The sequence below is a fragment of the Habropoda laboriosa genome, unplaced genomic scaffold (genome assembly GCF_001263275.1).
Source record: "Habropoda laboriosa isolate 0110345459 unplaced genomic scaffold, ASM126327v1 scaffold205, whole genome shotgun sequence".
Lineage (NCBI taxonomy): Eukaryota > Metazoa > Arthropoda > Insecta > Hymenoptera > Apidae > Habropoda > Habropoda laboriosa.
Genome location: NW_017100322.1, coordinates 559,340 through 577,537, shown reverse-complemented (window position 1 = coordinate 577,537; position 18,198 = coordinate 559,340). Strand labels below are relative to the sequence as shown.

The following is an 18,198-nucleotide window of genomic DNA, read 5'->3' as shown; positions in this document are numbered from 1 at the left end:
GTTTAGTATTCTCAAATAGGTAATTCGTGTAATTTTTTTATTTGTTTCTTTACACATTTAATCTTCAGCTCGAGCCTTGCCATAATTTACAATATGAAGAAGAATCGAGATGTGATTTTTTCACTGTAAATTTTTGCTAGAATCGACAACGATAAGATTATTAATTTACATAATTTTTTTATTTGTGTCTTCGCGCATTTACTCTCGAGCTCAATTACCGTCAAACTTTGTAATACAAAAATTAACCGAGTTTCCATATTTTACGATACATTTTCACCCTTCTGTCAGAATTGACGATTGTTAACGAGGTTAGATCTCTTTCTCTCGCGCGATCTACCGGTCAAAGGTTTCGAATCACCTGCTAATCTACGGTAAAATTGAATCTACTGCTAATTTTTCACAGATTTGAAATTGATGTTGCGTATTTTACCTTATTTCCATTGATTTGAACGAGGAAAAATTCTTCGTTTCGACTGTACACTTAAGACTTTTGGGTGAAAAAGGACCTAAGACCTTATGTGTAATAATTTTTCATTCCAACGCGGCATATGAACCTAGACAATAAACGTTTAAAACAATGTTAAGGAACGTAAACTTGATAACAGCAAAAATGACTAAAAATATAAAAAGGCGGTGGGTCAAAAAACACCCGAAGACCGCTCCAGGGTTAAAATTGCCAACTTTATTCTGGAAATTGTTCCATAACTTGCAATGCACAGTGATTCGAACCATTTGGCCGGTACTGTGTCTACTATATCTACGTTCAACTGTTGTATCGCACGTGAAAATGATTGTAGCCAGACTCCGGGGGACCGGTGTGGCCGCACCTGAAGAAACTCGATTTATCGAATAACGCCCTGCGATATTTGCCTCAGCAATTCCTAGCAAGGTGGGACTGGCTCGAAGAATTGGATCTGATGAACAACAAATGGAGCTGCGATTGCGATAATCAATATCTGGTAAGTTCTGGCAATCACGAAATACACACGGTTTCCGCGGACCGTTCGAATCCTGCGAGCCTCCTCCTATCGAACCGATCGATGATCGTGCTTCTCTCCCTCGCCGATACCAATTTGCAGATCCGTTCGTCCGACCGACCTACGCACACACTCTTTAAACCTCCTCTCCCTTTTCGTCCTTCCGTTCGAATGTTTTAAATTGAATTAAAAAGCAGATCCCCTTTGGTAAATATTCTGTCAAGCGAATCGATATATAGATGTATAGATAGATATTGCGAATTCACTTTTTTAACCCCTTGCCGTATAATAACGAGTCAGACTCGTGCCACAAATTTTGGCGAAGATCTGATGAAAACAGTCATATCGGTGAGAAAAATTCATTTTAATTCCAATTTTCCAATTCGTTTATTAAACTGAAGGTTGCAAAATTTCATTAACCTATAATACACTGGCTTTTCTTACTTAATATTGTACTGAAACGGTAAACAGCTGACACTCGGACGCACAGTCAGGAAAAGAAATCATACGTCAAGGGGTTAATGTTCTCTACGTCATATTGATAAATATTTTCTACAGAGATGTGTCTTTTTTTTTAGTATTTCTACATTCAAGTTGTTCCGGGTGAAGTTAAATTTTAAACGCTCCCTCTTGTACCGAACACGAAAATAACTTTCGACCTTTTGCTACTCTTGTTCTCTGTTTGAAATTGTTGTAAATAGCGAGTAGAAAGTGTTCTACGTATTGTTTACGAGGAGAGGTAACTTTGAGTCTCGATCTTTCGTTGCGTAGCGAAGGGAGATGATAGAGCGATCGTACCTTTTTTGGAAAATTGCAAAGTTAATGTGTACCTCTTCTTAAATTGCGAAATAAATAAACGAACGAACGAAGGAAGGGTAATGTAAGTCTTGACGGTTCGATTTTGGAATAATTAAGATTGATTTACCTGCAAAACTCAGTTAACTGATATAAAAAACGGAGATAGCGGCACGAACGTCCCTCTTTTGGAAAATAAATAAATAAATAAACGAGCAAATAATAATACAAGTCTGGACGATTCGATCTCGGAACAATTAAAATTAATTTACCCGCGAAATTCGGTTAATTGATACAAAAAAAGGGAGATAACGAAACGATCGTCCCTCTTTAGGAAACTTTCAAAATTAACTCCTTCAAACTGGCGAAGTAAATAAGTAAACGAAGAATAATAAAAATAAATAAACAATTCACAGATAGGTATGTTGCTGCCGTCATTGGGCAAGAAACTCATGGGGGATGAAATGTACAAGCTCACCTGCGCCGCACCGCCAGAACACGCCGGGAAGAACCTAACCTCTTTGTCCCATCGAAAGCTCCGTTGTCTGGACTTGAACGGGGCGCGACCGGAAAGAGACGCGACGATCCTCATTGGTATTTTGTGCGGTCTTCTACTCGCCATTCCCGTCTGCCTGACGATCTTCATCTTGTGGCGTCGCGGTTTCTTCTTCTGCGGCGCACAAGGACCGGCCAGCTTCTCGCGAGCCTTCTACAAGAGGGCCAGGAACGACGACGAGTTCTGAAAGCTTGAATCCTCGACGAATTTCTATCTCTAGTCGATGAAAAACAAGGTCAGACGGCCGAGAACCTTGCCTCTAACGGCGACGTTTCAGGGAAACTAAAAAAGAAAGAAAAAAGGAAAAATACCGTAAAACGTTTCATCGGATGTACAGGGTGTTTTGAAAAATTTCAATGAGAGAAAATTGTGTAAATACGATCGCGACGATACGAAAAGAAACGTGTTCCGATGGCTCTAGAGATGAACTTAAAGAATGTTCCTAAAATGTGTGAAAAATTTGACAAACGTCGCAGACGGTAGATTTTCAATTGTGACCTGAACAATCTTTCGCTTCGACCCTGTCATTTTCAAATTTGTTTCGTTAAATTAAGATTTTATAGAAGCGCTTAAAATATGAAATTAAGGATTCAATTAGGGTGGAAGTGCACGAGCTGTACAGTGCAAGTGAATTTTCAAAGATCCTATAAACGCCGGAAAAACAATGAACAGGTCAACGTGGATAATCTGAATAAGTGGAAAATCTTTGGACACAGTTATCAATTCTGTGTCTTTGAAAAAGAAATAGCTACTTTCACGTAAGTGTTAACGTTTCTTCCTTTTTTTTTTTAAACACCCTGTACGCACGATCGTTGCGAAAGTTTTCTGCGGTCTCGCGAGATAATCACGAGAGAATAAGAAACGAGTGAAACGAACGATGTTAATTTATGCTGATCATTTTGGTTCATGCGGAGTTCTCGTATAACGTAACAAGTCGGAATAACGTTAATTCGTTCACGTTTGTGTCTGCATTTTAAAATCATTCGATAATATAGGTAGTAATATATATATTTTTTCTCTCTCTCTCTTCTTCTTTTTCTTTTGTAGTAAAACGTCGATAATAATTATTCCTGTTTTGTTCGGACGTTACTACTCGCGATGTAATTAAAATTTGATAACACGGTGCAAAGGTATTCATTTAAGAAGACCGATTACTTCGCTCCTCCGTCTGTAAAGACGAAACGATTACACGGGAAAAATGTATCTTATTGGTATTGACTTTCAAATCTGCTTTTTTAATTGCCTCTGTTCAAGGATTCTAACCAACAAGCGTATCAGTTTTATCTAACGAACGTTTCGAGAGTTCGTTCACACTGTATTATTTTCTCTATGCTCTGAAGTTTCTTCCCACTAACTGGTTAATCTTTGCACGCTACTCTTAATTAACACTAGAACTACCAGCCGAGTCAAAAATCAAAATGACCCATTAGCGACTTTCCAAAAAGTGAATTTTTGTGTAAGTAAACCGCGATTGGAACATTCACGTTTTTTCGAAAGATGCTAATGGGTCATTTCGACCCGGTCGGTAGTTCTAGTGTTAATTAAACAATCTTGTCCATTCTCGCGAATACCTCTGATCGCAGAAGTTCGATAGTCAATATTGTAAATAATTGTTAAGATTTTTAAGACGAATAGAATTTAGAGGATAACGTACCTGAGTAACGATACAAGTTCAGCTTCACGAAATTATTTCGAAAAATATCGTTCTCCTTATCTCATTATCTGTTCCATTCAAATTAGAAAATCACGTTATCCGTTTTGTAACAACGCTGAAGATCAACTGAAGTTAAACCATGAGACTCTTTACCATCGATTCTTTGCACACATATTTATTCATACTTTAAGAAACTTCGCCACTCTTTTCATAGGGAAGATAATCAAAATTGACTGAATTGTAAGTCCCTTTAAAAAAATGTGTCCTACTGGCTGACATGATTTCGGCCGTTCTACTTATCCGAAACGGAAAAGCCAACGAAGAAAGACTCTTACTTAAGGGTGAACGAAAAAGAAAATATTGAAAATGAAAAAAAGAAATGTACACTTCCTATTTTGTGCCACTGTCATCTGCGCTTTAAAGGGATTCTCACGTCGTGCAATAAACAACCGTACCTAAGATTTTCCGTATCATCAAATACGCGACGAGGACACACACACCTTCGACATTTTTTCACCTCGATAAATGCAAGCTTCACTGTTTCTCCGGCGTCGTATTTATCTCCCCGTTACTTGAGATCTCCCGAAAGATCGCCGATAGGAACGATCAGACGTGCCAGACGATGCGTGATAGTCACACTTGATCAGCGCATCTAAAATGATCCCGCGAAGCTTGCTCATTTTTTCGCCTAACAAGTCCCGCGAGGGTTCGTTTCGACGTAGAGAAGAGAGACGTTCGGTTTTACCGTGCCCCGTTGAGGGGGATAGTTTCGGTAGCGTTAAGCTTGCGGACGGGTTTTTGGCTTACGGCATCGACGTCGAGGGCTGGTTGCCCTGACCGACGGGACGGATGAATGGACACGCGTCGGTAACACAATTACCGGGACGTTAATTTACTCAATAATCGCGGAAGCAACCCCGTCTAAATGCCGGCACGCGCCTCCTCCTCTCCCTTCCGTCGTCGGGCAAGTTGAGAGAGGACCTCTAATACCAGGGATGAATACACCAGACCTGGCTTTACGGATGATTGCGTCATTACACGTGCGTTTTGCCAAACAGACCTCGACTCGAATATTTTTCGATTGCCACTTTGTCCGTCTATTGTGTTAAATCTGATTTCCCGTGGAACTGATTAGGCGTAGAAGTGAATTCTTCCCGAGTTTCGGGTACAATCGAAGTTTCGGTTGAAGATAACGTGAGAACGGATCGATTATTGGAATAATTGACGTTACTTTTTGCGACATTTTGCCATTTTTCTGGCGGCTTGCGAATACCATCGCGATAGAAACTCGGATAGAGTCGGAAGGAATTCATTTCTACACTTAATGTTTGGAAGATTTTTGGGTTGAATGTGATGTTTCGTGGAATGATTGAAAAGACGATTTTTGTGTCATTACAGGTGCGTTCTGTTTTTGGACTGGTCTTTGTTCATCTACTGTGTTAAATGCGATTTTTCGTGGAATTTATTAGGAAGATTTTGCGAAGAGGTTTTGGGTTCAAATGGATTTTGTGTATTTGTTAGAACAGATGTGATTGTTCATAGGATGATTGCTTTGTTGCTGGCAAGTGTCTAAAGTAAATTTATACGAAGTAACACGTTTATATGCAATCTTGTGTGACTGGGTACAATGTTAGATTAACACGAGGCAAATGGTCAGATGGTTCAGAAAGCGTGGTAACGTTAATTTATAGTAATTGCACGACTATGGTAATAAAATGTAACAAAATTGTATCTCAATATCTCCAACTATTTTTCTCTTTCCAAAATCACATAACAGTCCTAAAAAAAGCAAAACAGGCAGACAAATTCCATTTACATCAACCTTGTATAATTTTCAAAACCTTTCAGAGAATTTCTCTGTTTCATCAAGAGAGACAGAAAAATACCTACCGAGAGATTCATACGAATTTACCACCCTCTGTTTAAATCATTATTTCCCTCGTACATATTCCCGCATTACACGCGAAAGAGAAGAGAAGAATTGCTGGAAATACTCGCTGAAGGATTTCACGATGGCGGCAATTAAGGGGTCGCAGACGAGAAGCTCCGGAGGCTCTATCGCCGAGGGAAGAGAAAAAATTGTGTTGGCATCTACGAAAACGGTTTCGTGATGCTGTAATAACCCCGGGAGTCGATCGAGAAGGTGGCCTCTGCGCCAAGCACAGAGGCAGACAAGGATACACACCAACGTACTACCAATACGTGTCCATTTTGAACGTGCTGTATACACCGTCCGATAAGTAATCTAATCCGGTGCTCCTGCTCCTCCTGATCCGCATTCTCCACCCTTTCAAGATTCGATACAGATGTATTGACTTGCGGAAAGCTTTCATATACCTCGACGCGGAGAGACGTAGGATCAATACCTGATGAGATGGTGAACGGAGGAAAAAAATATATATGTATATATTTATAAGAGGAGAGGAAAGAAAGCCGATGAAACAAAAAAAAAATGGCATCGACTGAAATTGTTTTTCCCCAAACGGGTAATTATTTCGCCGTTTTTTCGGGAAGAACGACTGTTGTGGGAATGATTCACGTGAAATCAAGTAGAAAAGTCAACGATAACCGACACTGGTGTGTTTTGAGAAAGGAGTGGGGAAAGTGATAGGAATTTTGTTTGTTTTAAATAATAGATTGTCAAAGTGGTTTAGATGAAAAAGTTTAGGAAAATTGAATTTATCATTTATTTTGTGCTTCGTTGATATTTTTGTGGAAAATGTTTGCAGTGTGAGAGCGAGTGTTTTGTGGAATATTTTTTAATATAGACAAAGGAGAAAGTTTAAGTATCTGGAAAAATATGTGGGTTAGGTTAGTTTTATAACGAGACTTGGTAGAATAAGCGAGACGAGTTGAGTTTGACGAAAAGTGTAGAAATTTTATCGTGTTACATTCCTGTGAACACTTCTTGCTTCGATTCGGTAACTGAGATAATTCATCAACAACTTGGTTATTCGTGAATTTGCGACTTTTACCTGTTCTTGTCGCGATTGAAAGAATTGAAATACTGATTTTTAACCGTGCTTTCGACAGATTCAATTTCTAATCGAGAAATGAGCTCGATTAACAGGTGAAAAGGTAATTAACAAACACGTTTGACGTGTCTGATATAGATTCTTGCCTCGAAAGATGAAAACGAGAGAGAGTCGAATATTGATCTCTGAAATCTGAAGAAATCTTTCACACTTTGTCTCAATAATCAAGCCAAACCACTCAACAAAATCAGCAAACTCAAGGAATGAAAACCAAAAGCTTCGTACCTTAAAAAGCCAGCGCAAGAAAAAACGAAATGACGCACATAAAACGAGCCTGAAACGCGAAACACAATTTCAAACTTAAATCTGGTACAGAGGTAAAAATGCCGCTAAACGTATAAATGATGAAAATTAAAGCCTCTTTAAATTAAAAATACCATTCATCCACCATACTACCTGGAACTAAAATACACACACGCACAACGTTCTCTCCACCTGATACCGTAAACCATGCGACACCCTGTACAAAATGTCCCCAAACCTCGAGAAAATCCACCAGTCGTCTCTCCCGATAGTCAAACAAAGCCACCCCACCAAGCGAAACAAAAAACCACACAGACACTCACACACAAATTCCTACGCGAAGAGACGAAAAAAGCGAAAGAACCAACGAAAAACAAACTCTAAAATCGCGAAAGAAATCGTTCTACCAGTCTCCTGGCAGCGTCCAAAAGCCAGCATCCAAACCGATCAAGCAAGCGGGCGAAGAAAAAAGAGCAGGAGAGTGAGAGAGATAGAGAGAAAGACGAAAGGGAAAAAAGAAATACAATTTAAGCGGTAGGAAAAGCTACCTCAAAAGTACACGCGTGAACACCGTTATCGTGCAGTCGATGTGAATGCGCAACAACATGGGGAACCACGGTTATAGAAGGACTCGCTCTCTCTCTCTCTCTCTCTCTTCTTCCTCTTCCTCCTCCGTTTCCTCTTTCAACCCCCGAAACGGGGGTGGTGGTTTCGGTGGAAAAAGGGGGGATGGAAAGCCCCGTCGCGACGTCGTGTCCATGGAAACGACACTGTCGGTAACGCCCCGCGGGCAACAGAGGGCCAACCCGCGGCGACGGACGGCGTCGCGACGCCGACCAATGCCAGCATCACTCCGGCCACCGAATATCCGCTTTCCAGCTTTACCCTCCTTGACCAGTTAGAACGGCTGAGGGTGGAGATGATCGCGCGCGCGCGGGGGTGAAGAGGGGGGTTGAATCGCCTTGAATCGCGCACCGATACTCCCTAAACGACGACGTCGCCGCCGAACTACGTTGCGCTGCCCGCGGACGCTTATTCCTACGGAAGGAGGCCCTTTTTGCCCGGCTCGACGCGCACAGCTGGCCTATGAAAATTCAATTAGAATTTTTGCTAGGTGGAACGCGCGACGGAATAACGAGTCCCATCGAGCGGTCTCCTTCTTGTTTTACGCGCGAGTGAGATTTTACTTGTGCGACGATTCCCGGTACACACCGGCGAAGATGAGAGTTTCTTGCCGGGACGACGACGACGACGTGTAAGAGTGGGTTAACAGGGTGTACTTCTTGAAGTGTTCCGATCTTTCGTTTGGTTCGGTTCGGTTTGTTTTACTCTGTTTGGTGAACTGGTGACGGGGATGTACTCTCTATGGTGAAGGGATGTTTTTCGAGGGGGGAATTCGGTTTGGTTTTGATTGTTGTGGAACTGGATGTAGGAGTTGTGTTTGAACTGGTTGTATCGACTGTAAGATTGTAATTGTGGTGTACAAGGTGCACGGTAGCTGGAGGACTTTGGGAATCTGTGATGGTAGTGAGAAGTTCTCGGAGACGCGGCTGTCAGAGGTGGTTCTAGTGATACGTCAATTGTACACGTTTTATACAAGATCTGTACTCTGTTGGTAACTTAGCTCGCAGCTGAATAAGTTGTTTTTCAAATTAAGCGATAAATTGTTCGTTAAACGGTGCACAAATGAGAGGAGAAATCGGAAAGAAAGGTCTAAATCGGAGGAACGATAAAAAGGAATAAAGAAGGGATAAACTGGAGGAAGAAGGATTATGTTTCGAGTGAAGAATAGTGAAAATCATTGAACGACAACGTGACACTGTTCGTTAAGAATGTAACCGTAAGGAAATTGCAAGGTATCAAAGTTAAAAACAAAAACGTTTGTTTTTTTGCAAAAATGCAGTCGACTTGCCAGCAACAACAGGCTCAGCCAGGTCAGAATGGAACTTCCGCCAGTAGAACCTCGTTTTTGATCGAGGATATCTTGAGTCGTGGCACCGCGCCACCGCATTCTCATCATCAACTTCATCATCAGCATCTCACGTCTAATCACGGGGTGCAGCATCAACAGTATCAACAATTCGCCAGTCTATTGCCTGGCTACCCTTCCGCACCGCCTACGGCGGCTTTTTTCTTGGGACCACTTTTTGGTAACACTGCGATGGGGGTTGGTGTGGTGCCAGGGGTTAGTGAACTTGCGGCCTTGAAGCACTGTCGTCGACGAAAGGCACGAACAGTGAGTGAAATCTGTTGTAATTCTTGCTTTCTATGTCTTGGTACACGATACCGAATAGTTTTGTGCTTTAAGCGGTAAATTTGCAAGCTTTCGTGTGCGATATTCCTCTGTACACTTTTGTTGGGAAAATGATATTGCATGTGATGGAAATTTGGGCTTTGAAATTTCAATTTAACGGAGATTTTGCAATCTCTCTGAAATTTTTTTAGGTCTATGTTTCTTTGACTTAATTTCTGTAACTCAATTCGACAGCTTTACTTTACAATATTCCAGCGTCTACTTTTGTTGAAAAATAAAATTGTACGTGGTGGAAATTTAGGCTTGAAAATTCGAATTTAACGGAGATTAGAATTTTCTTGAAATTTTGCAATCTCTGCAATTTTTTACAGAGGTCTATGTTTCTTCGAATTAATTTCTGCAACTCAACCTGAAAGCTAGAGATTCTGATTATCATCGAAGTGTGATAGAAATCGTTCGAGTAATTAAGACACTGTGAGTTCAGTATCTATTCTTTGTGTCGTATTTAGGTGTTCAGTGATCAACAATTAGCGGGTTTAGAAGCCCGATTCGAGGTGCAGAGGTACCTCAGCACGCCGGAAAGGGTCGAGCTTGCGGCGGCTCTTCACCTATCGGAGACCCAAGTGAAAACGTGGTTTCAAAACCGGAGGATGAAGCACAAGAAACAATTGAGGAAATTGAGCACCAGCGCGGGAAGCAACGGCAATCAGAATTCCAATCAGCAATGCACTGGTCAATCTGTTTCTGTTACATCACCGGCTGGTGAGTGAATAGAAACCGTGTTTTTTTTATCGTCCAACAAAATTTATATACCATCTTAAAAATCCAATATAGAAAAATTTAGATAAAACAGCGAACGCGGGAAAAATTGTTTAAAAATTCTGAATTAAAATTCGAAATTGAAATTCGAAGATAAATCTCAAGTCCAATGGAAAACAATTTAAATAACACAGTAGACGTGAAAATATACATTGTTGAAATTATTTTGTATTCTCTATTTTCACACAATTAAAAACTTCTGACTTACGAGAATCGATCAAATTCGAAGATAAAAGACGTATTTAAAAAACCCTGAGATAACAAAATTCCTTCAAGTAACACGTACCTATAAGAATGAAATGTTATCTGTTACGAATCGTGGAATGGAACAATTTCCACGCTGGAATTGTATTAAGAACGCTTAACGAGTACAAGTTAAAAGCGATGCAAAATCGTGAGAAATTATGGTAATCATCTCATTGTTCACTTATAATTCGCAACATTAATCCAGAATGAAAATCGCTTAACTCTCATTCACAAACAGAGATAATTCTCACTTCACCGCTGAAACACGCGCATACATGAATCTTTAATACCATATTTAAGATTTCATTCCTAATACATATTCAAGATTAAACGGTGTAGCAGGTCCAAGTAACGAAACGTCGAATCTTCATATTTTCAGAGAGAAAATCGTACGGAACGATCGAGATACAAACGCGATCGCGGAATATTAGGGAAAGTTACGGCTGATAAAATGGAAAGTTAGTCCACGTCCCTATTATAAACTCGATGATGCTTAAAATTTTCACGCATCGCGTCGGTAATGCAAGCGTTTAATTGCAATTGCAGGAACCTATGCAATTTCGTATCCGCGCCACAATACGTAATTACCACTAAACACGTGTATCGACTTTTCGACAAACAGCGTACACATGCGCCCGTTCGCGTTGCTCCGCATCAATTAGCTCGGATTAACAACACGACGTGTCCTACATAATCAATTGTTCATAAATCATATTTGTAATTTGGCGGAAAAAGAAAGGGGAAAAAAGGAAAACGCAGGATTCTACGCGCAACATTTGAAATCTGAGCAAGAGAAAAAGAGAGGTGCGTTTAATATCGGCGCATCGTTTCATAGTTAAACAGAATCGTATTAACAAATGCACAGTTGTAACAGACTCGATGTTTTCTATGAATATTGCATTCGGCGAAATTGAATTAAATACTCTTCGTCTATTTCTCTTTTGTATTTGAAGTTTTGATATATTACGGGAGATAAGACGAACACGCTTTATCTTCTAATTGAAATACTCCTTTAATAGAATTATTTGAAATTCTAATATGTATACTATAAATTTTCCACTTTACACGTCTAGTAAAGTCTTATTTTCACGGAATAATTTAAATCTCCCGCTTAATTGCAAATTCTACAAATCTATCGCGTTTCAACAACAAATTTGCCAAAATTATTTCGAAATTATATCAATTAATCTTCCCTTACCGCGAGCGTGACTTAATTCACCGATATTTCAAGAATAAAAAGAAGCGCGGCTAAAGAGATCGTCGATGTCGCCAAACTAGAAAAGGCAGCGAGGAGCATTTCCCTCTCGGAGGAAAATTCTAAACGTCCCCGTCAATTAACCAACGACGATAATTAGATCGCAGATCGTTCAACATAAATTTTCACGTTTTTCACAGAAAAAAAAAAAGGAAGAAAAAAAGAAGTATCTCGGAACGGTCGACGAGGTGGGGAGGGGGAGGTGGTGGATTATTAAACGATTTCGCGTCGCGTAATTGGTCCCGTCGTAGGCAGCGCGAAAGTAATAATCGCGTGGAAAGTAGATCGCGGCTTGTGTATCGCAATTAAATCGTTATTAATATAAACTTCGTAATTGTGATTATCAATTTGCATTCGAGCGCGCCGGGCAGCGGCGTCGGAATTCCCGTGTACGTCAAATAGTTCCCTGTTGTCATGCTAATGGACCATATAATGCAACCAAAATTCGGCTGACAATAAATTACGCAACTTTAGTTAACTAACCAGACCATAACCGTGGTTCCAGCAACTATAATCATTAACTACCGTTCCATGGATAATCATCGCTTTTTGTCCTTCAATTTCCCGCAATTCGTGTCCGGCCGACCTTTAAACGTGTTACCGTTACCGTAAGTTCCAGACTTCGATTCTCTCGATTGCATCGTTATCGTTCCTTTGGCAGAGCAGGTGGGGAAAATTCATCGGACGAATAGCAGCGCGAGTTACGATTGTACGAGTTAATCGTAGAGAATGAAATTTGTAATTTAAGAAGGTTCAAATTCAAATTTCGCGCCAAATCATTCGACGGGATTCCCAGATGAATTTTAACCCCGGAATTTAATCGACACACTTTTCTGCGATAAAATAACTTTTTAGAAAAACGTATTCGCTTTGAAGGAATTGTTTTCGATTTGTTCATTTTTGTACGAGATACACGAAGGTGGATTTCGAATTGTTTTTTTTTTTTTTCATGAAAAATTTATCGTGTTACGCAATTTGATGGAATGTGCTCTTTGGAGGATCGCAACGGTGTCAAATTGGAATATTAAAAACAGTACGCAAGAAAGAGCGATAACAGCATCACGGAAACAGATCGAGCGATAACTGTCGATAACCGTGTCGCTTTGTACACGGACACAGCCGTGCACTGCACAATGGTGCACGATCGACGCATGTATAATGTAGTAAATGTCACGATCTGGGAATTATTGGACTCGATTGCTAGCGTGAACCGATTCCAATCTGTAACGTCGACGTTCATAAATGAAAATACTACTTCGACAATCTCTACACCTACATAAAAATACAATATTAAATCACACTTTAACATCTCTACATTCTTTCATCTCCTGAAAGTATTTCGAACAAAAATTTCAAACAAATTTATCCAATCAAAAAAAAAAAAATTCCATCAAAACGAATCAAATTCTCTTTGTCAGTCTGTTCAAATGTTCGTTATACCTGCAGCCTACGAAGAAACTGTCGCAGTTCTTTTTATCGCCAAATTTTCGCAAGTAACAACTTCTCTTGTCGCTGAAAATAACAGAGAGACCTTCGAGCGGTAGATTTTCTACCTACGTTTTAACCCGTTAAATCGATCTTTCCACGTCGTTCCTGCAAATGATCAGACTGCAGTGAGCACGATCCGTGTTCAACCCCGTCGACTTACACCGCATCTACTCATAACCTTCGCCAAGTTCCCCGTCTCGGTAGCCAAGATGGCTTCGTTCGGTAGGAAGGGCTAACGAAGTTAGTAGACATCTCCTTGGCAGCGAGGAAGAAGGGGGTTCTAAGGGGTGGAAAGCACGTAGAAGATGAGACCGCCTCGTCGTCTGGAGACTCTGACGGATACCGTCTAAGGAACCCACTGGCTACGCCATCTCTCCCTCTCTCTCTATCCCTCGTTCAGTTTCTCCCTTAGCCTCTCTTTCCATCATTCCCAAGTCTTGGCAGCCACGTTCTTACTTCTTGTCTTCTCGATTCGGTCTTCGAGAAAATTAGTCAATTATCGGCTAAGTGCTCGGCCAGACCTACATTCACGATCGGCCGCCACTTGGGGCTACTGCGAGGACCTTAGTTGTGTACAGGCACATGTCTGACCCAATTTGATCAGCCGATTTTCTGACCACGCGACAAGATACCGTGGAATCGGTTCTTTTCTTTCTTCAATTTCTCGTGCTTCGTTTATTTATTTAGTTAGCCGGTTGTTTAACGCGTTTGCCGCGTGCAGGGGAGAAGAAAGAGGCGCGTAGGGTAAAATGATTAAGGAAGAAACAGGAGAAAAAGAGAGAGTGTGTATAGCGGGTGTTCAGTTTGAAGTTCGCACAATTTTTCTGTCGTTTGGGACGAAGTAGTGGGAAATGTTGTTAAGAAATATTTAGAAAATAGGTTCGTAGTGAAATTAAAGTCTTCTCGAGATTTGTAAGTGAAACAGAGTTAAGACGAACTGAACTGGTGAAAAATGTGGCATTTTTATTCGCACAATGCTAGATTTGTAATAGTAAAAGTAACAGGATTTGTGTTTTCAGCTTAATAGATAAAAGTAGACATGTATTAATTTTTAAGAATGACTGGTGGTAGTAGATGTGATCATTTTTTGAGCTTAACATTGTTTCCTTAGCACGAAGATAGGGAGCAAAAGTGATGGTTTTTGATGAAACAGTTCCTAGCCGAATTGTGGAAATTACATCTCTATAACATTCGTTGTTCAGTTACATTTTTAACATTGCAATTAAAGGTGTATGAAATTTGTTTCAATTAAAAAAGTAAACTGGAGAATTGGAGTTATCAGAGAGAAAAAATGTACCCTCGAAATGAGAAATAAGGAATGACCCATCTACTATCTTTTTCGCAGATTTTCAATTTTCCAGAAAGGGTGATTTAACAACGTAACGTAGAATCATTTTAATTCAACCTTGAAGTCTCACAATTTTCCATAGTATCCGAGATTGTACGGGTGAGTTCAATCTAAAGTTATCAATTACATTCGTAAAGTTGTGAAATTCTACGAAATATCCACAATTCCTCCGTAGAACTCGCAAATTCTAGATTACTGTGGTCAAATTTCTCGTGCTTTCTACCATGTTTACGCGGTTCCCTATTATTACATTACCGTTTAACGTTATTACTTGTCCCCATCGTAACTTTCAATCACTATGTTCGCGCGTACAACCGAATTTCGAAAATACTTCACGGACCTTATCGATTATACTTAGCCCGTTGCTTACTAACAACGTTATCGGATATAATTCTGCAATCTTCCATCGAAATTACACGGGAAAACTGTTTTGTACTTACGTTAGACAAACAACGAATCGAAATTTCATTAACCGACAGTACGGGAATTTAAACCACAATTATTTTGCAAACAGGAGAGTATGACGAGCATCGATTTCAATAGACGCGATTATATCGTTCGTTAAACGCGACGATGGAGATAAGGTTTAGCGCGATATTGAATTGCGCGAATCGCTGGAACGCTATTCGACGAGGAAATTCTGAATGGCGATTCTTGAAATGACGGTAAAATATTGGACTTCGAAATAAATATGGAAAATATAGAGGGCACAATGCGCGTAGAATTTAATTAAATCTAATACGGAATACGGTAAATATTATTGAAAGCAGCAATTTTACAGGGAAATACGTGGACATGAAATCAAACGTTCTGTATTCATTTCTGTAGAATTATAATTACAAGTTGATAGGAGATTTGGTTAGGAGATTAGGTCGTGGTGTAGTCAGACGTATGATTCGAAGCATTTGATCAGTAGCGTATGAACAAAGAAAATATAGAAATACAGCAATGTAAAAAGAACATAAAAATATAAATAGGAAGATGTAAGTGTCTAAAAATTCAGAAGTTCGAAACTCTGGAAATGTAAAAATCTAACAATCTGAAATTATAGAAATTCAGGAATCGAGACCACAGCTAAGGATCCAAAAATCCAAAGATCTAGAAATGTAAAAAATCTAAAAGTACGAAGATACAAGCATCTAGAAACTCGGGAGACCGAAACTCTAGTAATCTAAAAATATGAAGAACCTGAAAGTCTAGAAATTCAGAAATTGCGATAACTAAGGTCCAAGAATCTAAATTTCTAAAAATGTAAAAATCCATAAATACCATATTACAGAATTGCACGAAAAAACCTAGAAACGCGCGAAAGCAGAGAAATCGTTACAGTCTCTGCAACAACAAACGAATTAATTCGCAATAAAACTTGTTCACAGAACGACCAGTGGACTTTTCTCTGAGCGGCGGCCGGGAATCCCGAGCGAGCAGCGACGCTCCGGTGGATTCCGACGACGACGAGATCGACGTTCTGGGCGACGAGACGCCATCGCCGACGCGAACCAGCAACATCCACGTCTCGAGACGCGCCGGTTCTCCGACGAGTTTTCATCAGATCACGCATCCCCATTCGGTTAGCCTGTCGTCTCATCAACCGCAACACGGACAAACTATTCAACGTCAACATCGCTGAAATGAGATAGCCGAAGGATGATGTTGCCCTTTCACACAGGAAACCTTCGATCCAACCGGAAAACGCGTCACAATACTGTGCAGCGTCGCGTTCCAGGCGGAGGAGAACTTGAAAGAATTTCCAAGTTGAATGCCTGAGCGCTTGAAAAGGAGAAAGAAAGAAGCCGTGAGAAATAGAGAAGCGCCGATGGTTTATTTCAATTTTCTTCGAAGATTTCGACGTTGAACATTCTCCTTTCTCGATGCACGAGAATCCTCGGTGTAATTTGCAGAGAGAAAGATATCGATACGTTTATTTTTCTTTCACAAGTTCAAGCTACTTTGTTTAGTTGTAAAAGAAGAAGTATCTTGCAACGTGTAAGCAATGGAAATTCACGGAGAATTGTTCGAACAGTCTAATTTCTGCAACAGTAACCTGGAAATAGTACCGCAAACTGTGTTCTACGTGTAAAAAAAAAAGGATAGAACGTTAAGAAGAAAATACACTTCCCTTCTTCAGTTTATTTTCGACTACCAAAAGGATGAGAAGTGATCAGTGTTTAGGAAGATGGTGCGACAAATTCGTAAAAAAGAAAGAAAAATAAAGTTCAGTGTCGAGATGGCGAATTTCTTTTTTTTGTTCGATCGAACGAATGTGTGACACTGTAAAAATAACGGAACGTGAACAGGACGGTGTAAATTAAAAAGGAGGAAAGGACTCGACCAACGAGGCAAAAGAGGGTGTAGAAAGTGTAAACGTGTAAATGACTCTCTAATCGATCTCTTGCGACACTTTTTATAGCGAAATGCCATAATAAAGCTAGTCCGTTTCGTGTCACTTTTTATAGCGAAGTAGAAAGTTAGCTTGTGGTTCAAGTTGGGATTAAAATGTCATGATGTAACGCGCTGTGCGACTTTTCCCTTTCCTTGATCACACCTTTCTATGTTTATCATTAAAAACGAAAATCATTTATTGAAAAAAAAAAAAAAGGATTAACACAAATTTCGTAGAATTTTTCATATTTCTTACCAAAGCTTCTTCGTATCTTTTACTTCTTACTTTTCTTTCATTTTTCGAGAATACCAGGAAGTAGATGAGTTTACGGATAAAAAGGAACGAACTAATGTTCACATTAGAACGAACAATTCTATTGTCCACGCAAGAGCATCACGATTGACATTTTACAGCTCGTCTCGGGTCAGAAACGACGTAGCCTGCCTCTCCTGCAACACTACCATTCCGCTAATTGGCAGCGTGACATTTCGTGCCCGTCGTTTGGGACATTTTCAAGGCTTAACGCGCTTCATGAGCCAAAGGAGCAATTAATCTCCGTTTAATTTCCAACGACACGATCGAACGATCCTCTCGATGATTAAACCGTGATTCACCACCAACTTCGTTTACTACTAACAGGGCTCACGCTCTTCGTTTCATTTCTAAACAAATTCTTCGCAAATTCTCACCGGCGAAAAATTCCTCGAAAGAAATTATCGCACAAAAAGTATAGAAAAAAAAAAAAAAAAATAGACCACTGTTCTACATCTACGAAACCACCTATTTCGACGTCTTTGCTACCTGTTGCCGAGAACGTTCAGAGGCGACCCGATCGCAAAGAAAGGGATATCGCGAGCTGGCACAGTCGGAGAGCGTTTTCGTTCGAGGCATAGGCGGAGTCTGCGGAGCACGTCGTGCTTCCAGTTGGGGTGAATCCTAATACCCAGATAATGGGAAGTAATTGCGAGGGATCAGAGCGGAGCCACTACTCTCTCTCTGGCTGGTTCAGAAGCGTACACAGAGAGCGAGGGTGGAGGTGTCGGCGTTCTCATCCCCTTGCGGCGCCGGAGAGATTCGTGGGGGGTGGATGAAAAGGACGGTCCGACAGACATGCACGCACACGACATTCGTGAGGGCAAGAGGGA

General features: G+C 40.4%; 2 protein-coding genes across 3 annotated transcripts in view; both read left to right on the top strand.

Moving 5' to 3' along the window:
* Window positions 1-2,660, top strand: part of LOC108574368 (leucine-rich repeat neuronal protein 2-like) — a 6,051-nt gene extending 3,391 nt beyond the window's left edge. For both annotated transcript variants that reach the window (XM_017936948.1, XM_017936947.1), the window contains exons 5-6: window positions 798-959; window positions 2,189-2,660. In XM_017936948.1, the coding sequence (XP_017792437.1) occupies window positions 798-959; window positions 2,189-2,515 (489 nt within the window). In that variant the 3' untranslated portion in view covers window positions 2,516-2,660. The remainder of the gene's footprint in view (window positions 1-797; window positions 960-2,188) is intronic.
* Window positions 2,661-9,157: 6,497 nt separating this feature from the next.
* On the top strand, window positions 9,158-16,300 carry LOC108574363 (brain-specific homeobox protein homolog). The gene is made up of 3 exons (XM_017936942.1): window positions 9,158-9,496; window positions 10,024-10,276; window positions 16,047-16,300. The coding sequence occupies exons 1-3, from the start codon at window positions 9,158-9,160 to the stop codon at window positions 16,298-16,300; spliced, it is 846 nt and encodes a 281-aa protein (XP_017792431.1).
* Window positions 16,301-18,198: the final 1,898 nt, after the last annotated feature.

Excerpts from the sequence above, each read along its gene's own strand:
- LOC108574363 (XM_017936942.1), top strand. The coding sequence starts at position 9,158 with ATGCAGTCGACTTGCCAGCAACAACAGGCTCAGCCAGGTCAGAATGGA. Across the intron at positions 9,497-10,023 it reads GTCGACGAAAGGCACGAACA|GTGTTCAGTGATCAACAATT; the intron begins GTGAGTGAAATC and ends TGTCGTATTTAG. Across the intron at positions 10,277-16,046 it reads TTCTGTTACATCACCGGCTG|AACGACCAGTGGACTTTTCT; the intron begins GTGAGTGAATAG and ends ACTTGTTCACAG.